Source organism: Gracilinanus agilis, chromosome 2 (genome assembly GCF_016433145.1).
Source record: "Gracilinanus agilis isolate LMUSP501 chromosome 2, AgileGrace, whole genome shotgun sequence".
Lineage (NCBI taxonomy): Eukaryota > Metazoa > Chordata > Mammalia > Didelphimorphia > Didelphidae > Gracilinanus > Gracilinanus agilis.
The window spans coordinates 720,070,501-720,080,314 of record NC_058131.1 but is presented as its reverse complement, the minus strand read 5'-3'; the positions used below and the strand labels follow the sequence as shown (position 1 = coordinate 720,080,314).

The 9,814-nt window shown below is 47.0% G+C and overlaps 1 protein-coding gene across 1 annotated transcript; it reads right to left on the bottom strand.

The window, feature by feature from the left end:
- Nucleotides 1-395: 395 nt before the first annotated feature.
- Nucleotides 396-9,771, bottom strand: STAMBPL1 (STAM binding protein like 1). Its single transcript, XM_044662960.1, has 6 exons — nucleotides 9,544-9,771; nucleotides 8,803-8,924; nucleotides 8,492-8,629; nucleotides 4,028-4,140; nucleotides 2,520-2,619; nucleotides 396-717 (listed from the first exon to the last, which is right to left on the bottom strand). The coding sequence occupies exons 1-6, from the start codon at nucleotides 9,557-9,559 to the stop codon at nucleotides 661-663; spliced, it is 546 nt and encodes a 181-aa protein (XP_044518895.1). The 5' UTR covers nucleotides 9,560-9,771; the 3' UTR covers nucleotides 396-660.
- Between the last annotated feature and the right edge of the window lie 43 nt (nucleotides 9,772-9,814).

The following is a 9,814-nucleotide window of genomic DNA, read 5'->3' as shown; positions in this document are numbered from 1 at the left end:
TTTAAATGGGAGGAGTATCCAAAAGGAAGCCCTCTTGGCTAGCAGACTCAGGAAGAGACAGGAGGTAACAATTATGGCTGGGCGGCAGTTTTGAATTCTTACAAGTGTGTGGTCTAATGACTTTATCTATCAGCATGGCTTTAATTAAAATACTAATTTCTATATTAATATCAGCCTTTATTATTTTTTATCTTAATAAAGGGCCTCAGGGTCCCCCTTAAGATGTCTTCCCGTCACTCCATCCCACCAGTTACGTGAGAGGGCTGTCCCAGGGATTTACTCAGAAATGCCATTTAACTCTTGGGTTTAACACGTATGTATCAGGGCCGGGCGGATGAGGCCAAGACCTCAGTGCAACGCCCAAACCTCCCATGGAAACCCCATTGCGATGGTGCTGTTTGCCACTCAATTTATTATTCTGGGTACACTGTGGAAATTTCAATTGACCGTCACCGCCAGCTCCATCCCAAGGTGGAACATCCCCCAAAGAAAACGGTCAAACATCTGAGAGCAATAAATATCAAACCATCACATCCAAAACATACAAATATAAAACGTCAGTTCTGAAAACATCTTAAGAAAAGCTGGCAGTCACGTGTCCACAGGGTCCGGGCATCTGTCTGGGATGCCGTCCATCCGTCCGTCCGTCTTCAGGCCTCATCACCTGAGGTCTAGCACTGTGATGCTGCGGTCTTGGTCCACCACGTGTTGGCATGTCTAGGCAAGAAAACAAGTGGGGAGAGGTTGAAAGTGCACCATCGGGTGAAGATTCTTCCCCGGATCTAAAGCGGGTTTTCATGGGAATTGTGAGTGTGTGTCTGTGTGTCCTCCTTACAGCCAGGAGAAATGGAAGCGATTTCACTGAGTTCTACCCAAAATACAGTGGCTAAGTGTCATGGGGCTGGACTTGTGATTTTATCACTGGAAGAACTCCCAGGGGAGGAACTCCCTTTACCAATGAGGCCGGCACCTTCTCTGGACCTCCTGGTCTTAAGGGAAAGGTCTAGAGCCCCCAGGGTCACCCAGCCAGGGGGAGTTAGAGGCAAGACTGGAACCCAGGACTTCCTGGCTTGGAGGCCAGCTCTCTCCCCACTATGATACACTTAGGACCATTCTGTGATCTGTAACTTTTCTCAGATGGTGTGGGTGGACGGGGCTGGGACCTCCAGGAATCTGATAGGTAAGAGGCTCTTTGGTTCTATGGGAAGGCCGCTCAATGTGACTCCAAAGCAGGCAGAAAAAAAGAGGAAATGGCGCCAGGAGTGATCTCCTTTTATCCTTATGACACTGAGGAAGCAGTCTGGCTCGATTTTTAACACTGTGAATGTGTGCCGCCTCCTCCCTCCCATGTAATTTGCTATAGCCTACTTCTGGGGGCCCGAGATGCGCGTCAAACAGCCTCTCCATGCAACTAACCCTCCTCTGAAGCGTTATTTCCCCTTAGCGGCGCGTTTCCAAGAAGCCACCCACCAACGCCGCGTCAGGGTGGCGGAAGAGCAGACCTATCATTGACTCGTTGGGAGCCACGAGGTCAGAAACACATGATGGGTGTGTAAATGGAAATAGCTCGAGCCCATTCATAGTCAAAAATCTACTCATCCTAGGCATAGAAATGACGTCACCCTCACCTTCCTTAGTGGGGAGGGGAGACGAGTTACCCACACGTGACAACAAGTAACAAATCAAGAACAAGGGACGGCCCTTTGGACAGTCCTAATCAGTGTAGAGGCTGCCATTTGTCCATTTGAACTAGAGGTGGACCCACGGGAAGTGACGAAAGACACGATCTCTTTATGTATGTTAGTTACGTCCTGTGGAGGCAGTTCCCGCCTAGAACTCGGTGCTGAAGGAGCTCCCGAGACCACAGAACGCTTCCACTCTGTACTGTCACGTGGGTAAGTTAGGCTGACTTCCTTGGCCTAGCTGGGCCGCTTCCAAACTCTGCCTATCTGGTTGCTGGGCCTTGTGGCTTACAGCTTCATTTATTTAGCCTTTTAACCTTCTCTCTCGTCCAGGCCTGACCAGGCCTGGACTAGCCTCTCCCTTTCTCTTTATTCCTATACTTTTACCTTCCCGATTGTAAATAAACTTATCTCAACCCGATGCTGACTTGGGTCTGATTTAATTACGGAACCAATCTGAACTGCTGATTCCTGGCGGCCACATTTTATATATATCTATAAAATACCCTAAATTTCCCTCTTACATGGGAGACATAAGGCCAAGGGCTGCATCAACTGTGGATGATGACACCCATTCAACCACAATGATGCCGCCATATTGAATTGCTCATCCACGTAGAATCCATATACAAGGGAGATCTAGTTTAAGCTCCCAGGATGAACATCTCCTTGGCTACAACAGATGGCAAATTGTCTTTGCTTCGGCAGGTAAGTTCTAGAGGGATTTGCTTAAGAGACACAGAGGGAAAGTCACTTAACAAAGGGGCACTTTGTGGGATTTGAACCCAGGGCCTCCTGGCACTCTAGCTTCCAGAAATGATCCAATGCTCTACTTACACTGAATAGCGTGGGATCCTTGGTGTGGGGATGGAAGCCCTTCTTTTTACAGGCAGAGACCTCCAGCATGCCCGCATTGGTGAGTCTGAAGACGCCGGTGCTGGAAGGAGAGAAAACCCATTTATCTACGGACACACGCAGCGAATAAAGTCCAGGAGGGCAGGAGCTGGCTTTCTTGGGTCTTTGGATCCTCTGTGCCCAGGAAGCACGTAAGAAATGACTGAGGCTGCCTTTACTTGCTGGCTTACAAGTTGGGCCTCTTCCCAGCAGAATGCAAGCTCCCTGAAGGCGGGGACTGTCTCGTTTTTGCCAGCCCCTAGGTGCCAGGGCCTATGCTGGGATGAAGGAAGGCCAGGACAAAGTCCCTGCCTTCCAAGAGCTCCTGGGCTGCCTGGACTCTGCCATGGGCCTAAGCAGAGGCAGACCCAGGACATGGAAGGGAATTTCTGAGAAGGCTACGGGAGGAAAGTTCCTGATTCTTCTTTATTCAGAAGTCAGCTCAGGAGAGAGCAGCCATCGTAGCCACAACTGGCCAAGGCTGGTGATTTCTACACTTCATTCCCCAGGGGCTGCTATTGGGATATCTGATCCAATCGGACGCAGTAAGTATTGACTTGGGCCAAGGCTCTTAGCCAGGGAGAGGGTGGGGGGAAGGATACAAAGACAAAATAGAACATGGCTCCATTTTTCAAGGGATTCCCATTCTCTTGGGGGAAACCACAGGCCCAGGGAGGAAAGATACATGCACTCCTCTGAGGAGGGAGAAAGCAGGGAGATCAGGGGAGGCTTCCCGTAGAAGGTGGCCCCAAGCTCCTTTTTTGAAGGAAACATGGGCAATAAGGAGGGAGTGGATTCCATTTATTGGGGACAGCCTGTACAAAGGCCAGGAAGTGGGGAATAAAGTCTGAGGAGGAGCAAGCAGATCTGTTTCGTTGGAACTTAACGTGTGAAGAGGAATAATGTGAAATCGGTCAGTCTGGGAAGTGCTAGAAGGATATTTAGTTTAGCTTAGTCAGATTTAAATTTATTTACTACAGAAGGAGCCAGACAGTGAAAGCTGCTGTTCTCCGGGGCCACTGATTTAGAGTCAGAAGTAATGGACTGACTACTTCCTTTAACAGAAAAGGAAACTGAGGCTGGGCACAATGGAGAGAGCAATGGGCCTGGAGTTAGGAAGACTTGAGTTCAAATCTGACATTTACCACTTAACCCTGGTTTGCCTTATTTTCCTTATCTATAAAATGGGTATAATGACAATAGTAGCTTCCTCCCAGGGTTATTGTGAGGACTGGAGGAGACAATAATTGTGATGTGCTCAGAACAAACGCTTGTCTGAGGTCACCTGGGAGCAGATGTCAGAGGCCACCTTTGACCCCAGGTCCAGTCCGTGCTCTACTCCCCATGTCCCGATGTCTTGGCCAGCATGGAGCCCTCGCCCCTCCCTGTCTCCCTACCTCTATGCAGCCCTCATGGATGCTCCTCAATGCCCAGGGGGCCCCCAGACTCACTCCTTATGTTTGGGCGCGCAGACTATAGCGATGGCCTCTGGCAACATGAGCTGGTAGGAGCAGTGCGTGTGAAGGTCCACGCTAGACAGGAACGCCGTCTGGGTTGGGTGTGTCTGTGGAAAGACAAGGAGAGCTTTTCCTCGAGAAAACCCCGGGCTCCTTTTCCTCTGAGGTCAAGGTCTCTTCCAAGGGGAGATGGAATGGCAGCCCCTCCTGCTCTGCCTGGAAAAAGAAGGGACCATTTCCCGCCGTACTTCAGTTTTCTGTCCTCAGGAGAGAAGCCAAAACCTCTGGCATGGCTGAGGGCTGTGTAGTGCATCTGTAGAATGGGCTTCCCCAGGTTGGAGCAGATAGACCCATTCGAGCAGCAGCTATGTGTTTGCTGCTGGGCAGAGGGGCTGTCTTGTCCATATTCCTCTATGCCCCACTTTTTCCTTCCTGGCTTAGGATTGCCCTCCCCATGTCCAGGGAATGGCACTAAAGAACTATCCATCAATGGTACAGGAGGTAGGAGTAAAGTCCAAAATAGCAGCTAAGCCAGGGCTGAGGGAATCAGAGCCGCAGATGACCCTCTAGCCCTTTCAGGAGGCCCAGGCTGTCCCAGCCTTCTGCTGGATCGCATTGACTTCCCACCTTAACGTTGGGACCATTTTTTATTCACTTTGCAAACATCTCCTGGGCCCCCTTATACACACAGACTGAAACACAGACATCAATGCCTTCTCATAAGGAGCCTCCATTAAGACTCCCTCCTTAAGGATCAGTGGAATAGACTTGGGGTAAGTGACCTCAGCAAGACAGTCTATGATATGATTGGGGAATGGCTGAACAATTTGTGGTCTTTGCTGGTGATGGAATACTATTGTGCTGAAAGGAATGATGACCTGGAGGAATTCCACGTGAACTGGAATGACCTCCAGGAATGGATGCAGAGTGAAAGGAGCAGAACCAGGAGAACATTGTACACAAGAGACTGAAACAATGTGGTACAATTGAACGTAACAGACTTCTCTACTAGCAGCCATGCAAGGATCCAGAGCAAGGCTGAGGGACTTATGAGAAAGCAAACTAGCAACATTCAGAGGAAGAACTGTGGGAGGAGAAACACAGAAGAAAAACAACTGCTTGATCACATTGGCTGATGGAGATATTATTGGGGATGTGTGTTATTCGGAATTCTGGGGGTCCCATTTAAAAAGTATTTTGACAAACTTCCTGTGGACATGTGGGGGACTTTGAAACTACATTTTCCATGATCCAATGGGTTTCCGGTTTTGGATGTGGTGACATCTCCAACGTATAGCACAGCTAAAATTCGGAGGTGGGCCTTGAGATGCCCTCTCTCTCTGGTACGAGGCAGACAAGATGGAAGGAGATGCAGACTGGTGGCAATTTTAAAAATAGTCAGGCATAGTCTTATATATTTTTACCAACATGGCCATGGTAATTAAAATATTATTTTTCCTCATAATATCAGCCTTCATCATTTTTAATCGTTACATTCTATGAGAAAGAGTCTATTGTGATTGGACACGAAGGCTAGAGGAAGGCACTGGAAGTGACATATAGGTGAGCCCTTCCAAAGAGGAGGGGGAGTGAGGTTGCTTCTGGTTTGGTGAAGGAGACCTGAGGGAGCTTTGCTGGTTCGTGACCGAGACTCTTCCACGTGGTGAGTTTAAAGACTGAATCTTCCTGAACTTCTATTGGGAAACTTCCTTTTATAGACTCTGTGAATGAAGTTTGCTCCATTCACCTCCGGGCCTCAGGCCCTTTAACCCTCGGCTGAGGGCTAAGATATATCTGGACTAATCAGTGAGATAGAGTCTTATCTCTGTACTTCCTCTCTCTTTTCTCATGTAAATAAATTTCTGTAAAAGTGAATTTTGATTTGAGATTTTTCATAATTGAGGATTGATAATAGTTCAATCTTCTGGTGACCATCTTTATTATATTGAACCCATAAAACCCCTTTTTCGCCCTTACACCACCATGACCCCTTTAAGGGGGAAATAGGGATTTTATGGGTTCAATATATTAAAAGGTGGTCACCAGGGGAAATTTCCCCAATTAAGGAATAATCTCAAGTCAAAATGGACTTTTATGTTGATTTATTTACAATTAGGAAGGTTGAAGGTAGGGAAATTGAGAGAGAGAAACTCTGGCCTGGAGACCCGGACCAGGTAAGGATTTAGAGGCCCATCAGTTGGGGCACAGAGGTTAATTAAACAAGGCTTCTAGTCACAAGGCCTTTTACAATTAGAGAGGCAAGAGAGGCCTCCCTGAGGGTAGAGCCTCCAGAAATGTCAAGGGAAGAGAAGGTGAGTCAGCCTAACTTACCCACGTGGAACAGTCTAGGTCCCGAACCAGCAAAGCTCCCTCAGGTCCCCTTCACTGCACCAGTCATAGCCTCCCTTCCCTTCCTCTTTGGAAGGGCTCACCTATATGTCACTTCCAGTGCCTTCCCCTAGCCTGCGTGTCCAATTACAATAGATGCTTTCTCATAGAAAGCATAGGGGGCGGTGCCTCAATTCTGATTGGTTACTTACTCTAGCATGCGTGGGTTAGGACCTCCCAGAATTGGAAGGTATTCTCACCTTTGTGGAGACTTAATTTAATTATCGCAGTCCCCTCTGTGATCATTTGGGAGACTGGTCTCCCCAATTTGATCATTTGACAAAATCATCTTGTACCCCTAAAGTTCTAACTACAATAGTTATAGATAAGAGGTAAGTAGAAGAGATAGAAAGAGAGAGAGCAAAACCAATGTTTTGCTAGGCACATTGACAAAAAGCCAATTAGGGGGCAATCCCCTTTGGCAGAAGAGTTTATAATTCAAGTAATTGATTTCAATTGCCTCAAGTTCAATTAGTTGCACCCCAAAGTTCATTTTAGATTGTCTTGATTCAGTGTAGATTTCTGCAGGCATATTTTCTAGATCATCTTGTTTCGGTGTAGGTTTCTCGGGCAAATAGTCCATTTTCTGGTTTCAAAGCATTAGCAGACTTCTTTTTCTGAAAAAATACTTTTCTCGAACAAAATTTTAAGGCTTGGATTTTTATAAAAATACAATCCCACCTGAAGAGGGTGTTTAAAAAAGAAACACCCAGATCAGCTCAGAATACATCATTGAGTGATGGGGTGTATGAGTCAATTATGAAAAGAAAAACCAAAAACACAAGAAAATTAAATTTGGGGAGAGATAAAAATTCAAAATAAGAATCAAAATATCAAAAATCTACATATGTAAAATTTTTAAGTAAACAAGAATAAATTCATAACAGGCCCTTGTATTAGGCTCCAGTTAAAGTAAATTCTGTACCATAAATCTGTAAAACAAAATGCAGTAATATTGCACTTACCCAATGGAAGCCAAGACTACAGCAAGTTGACATATCATAAGAGAAAAGAGGAACTAGATTTTTATGTAAAAGGGAAGTGGACATTCCCTGGTCTGATTTCCCTTCATTCTCAGGGATAGGAGAGCCAGAATGGTGATGGCCAAACTTCGGTACTCGACTGGTAGTGTGGTACGAAGAGTCCTACGACTTAACATATGCTAAGTGTCGCAACTTCGAGTCTCACGCTAGGTTCAAATCCTTTCGTATTGGCATAGAAGTTCAACAATCCTGCTTGGATTGGTACGGTCTTTTTTGACCTTGTGCTCCATGGCACTATATGTTGGCTCTGTTGTTCCCTTCTTCTGGAATCAGCCAGAATCATTAATCAGAGTCTTATAATATTTAATAATAAATGACAAGTTACCATAGTCTAAGGCTTTGTGGGTATGCATTAATATTAGAATAAATATGTTTTCAACATATTACTGCAGAATCAAAAAATTAATATTGATTATATGTACTTAAAAATGGGAAACATCAAATATTCTATTAGAAAAGTAAAAGGCAATAGCCCAATAAAAATTCAGGAATTCAATTTGGGGCAGCTGGGTAGCTCAGTGGATTGAGAGTCAGGCCTAGAGACAGGAGGTCCTAGGTTCAAATCCGGCCTCAGCCACTTCCTAGCTGTGTGACCCTGGGCAAGTCACTTGACCCCCATGGCCCACCCTTACCACTCTTCCACCTAGGAGCCAATACACAGAAGTTAAGGGTTTAAAAAAAAATTTAAAAAAAAAATTCAGGAATTCAATGTGTTCCCAAAATGGTGTCCACTTTTTATGGACTATTATCTCCAATGCTTATAATAGGATACAGTCAATCAGTTTCAATAGAAGGTGCTCTCTTCCACACTTCCAGTGCCTTCCCTTAGCCTGCGTGTCCAGTTATGATAGATGCTGGTGCCTCAATTCCGAATGGTTACTCACTCTAGCGCACTGGGTTAGGACCTCCCAGAATTGGAAGGTGCTCTCACCCTTGTGTAGACTTAATTTGATTATCACACCCCATGGACAAAACCAACAAGACTGAAGATACAAAACTGGATGAGGTGACGGGAAGTGTGACTTACATGAATCCATCCCAGGGTCAAAAGGCTGTGCTGGTCCTGGACGCTGAAGAGCTCTTCCACGTTGGCTACGTCACAATAGTCTGGGCCAGCCGATTGCTTTGGCACGATAACGTGGGTGATGGCAAACTCATTATGGGTCTGGGGGAAGGTCAGCGAGAAGGAACTCATCAGCAAGCATCCTCACACCAGAAAACAAAGGAGCATTGTCTCCCTGGGGAATTGGGAGAGAACCCCGTCCCCTGCCAAGGTTAGGTGCCAGCCCAGGAAGTGCCCAAGGGAAAGGCAGAGGGTACCTGTATAAAGGAACGTACCAGCTTTCCACAGAGAATTCCGCAGGTTTCTATCCCCCTCACTGTGTTTGACTCGGCCAGCAGCAGGAAGCGGGGGCAAAGATCTCTGGGCAACAGGACACATCGGAGTCTCTCTACCAGGTCTAAGAGAGATAGGAGAAAGGAGGAGCTCAAAGTCAGGTCCACATGTCTTGGGACAAAAATACATGGAATGAGCATCCAAGGCAAAGCCTAGACCTAGTTCCTGCTGGACCTCCTTTTGTGTTAAAGACAATACAGAGTAGAGGCAATTAGGTGACTCAGTAGAAGTGTCAGGCCTAGAGATGGGTGGTCCTGAGTTCAAATTTGACATCAGATAGTTCTTACCTGTGTGACCCTGGGCAAGTCACTTACCCCCTCCCCCCCCCCACTTCCTAGCCCTAACCGCTTTTCTGTCTTAGAAACCATACTTATACGATTCTCTCCCATCTCTATCTCTTATCTCTCTCTTATCTCTTTCTGTCTCTCCCTTATCTTTCATCTCTCTCTTTCCTTCCTAATCTTGCTCTTATCTCTCATCTCTCCCTTATCTTTTTCTCTAATCTCTCTCCCCGCCTCTCCTGTCATCTCTCTTTCATTTTCTCTCTCCTTCCCTTCCTCCCTCCCTCCCCTCCCCCTCTCTGTCTGTCTCTTTCTTTCTCCCTGGCTCTCCCTCCCCTTCTTTCTCTTTTCTCTCTCTAAAATACACACACACACACACACACACACACACCCACCACATACATGCATATGTATACATCTCTATAGGAGGGAGGGAGGCGAGCCGAGAGCCGAGAGCGAGGGAGAGGCCGAGCTCCGGATTGCACGGGCGGTATGGACGGGCGGTGTCCCTGCCAGCCAGCCTCACGGAGGTGGGGTGGTATTTTTCTCTCGGCGCGGCTCTCTCTGCCAGGCAGGATCCCCCGGCCGATGGCGCCTGCCTCCTCAGGCCGAACGCTGGGCTAAGTGGGATTTCGCGTCTCTAAACAGCTCCCTCCCCCCGCCCCCGCCCCCG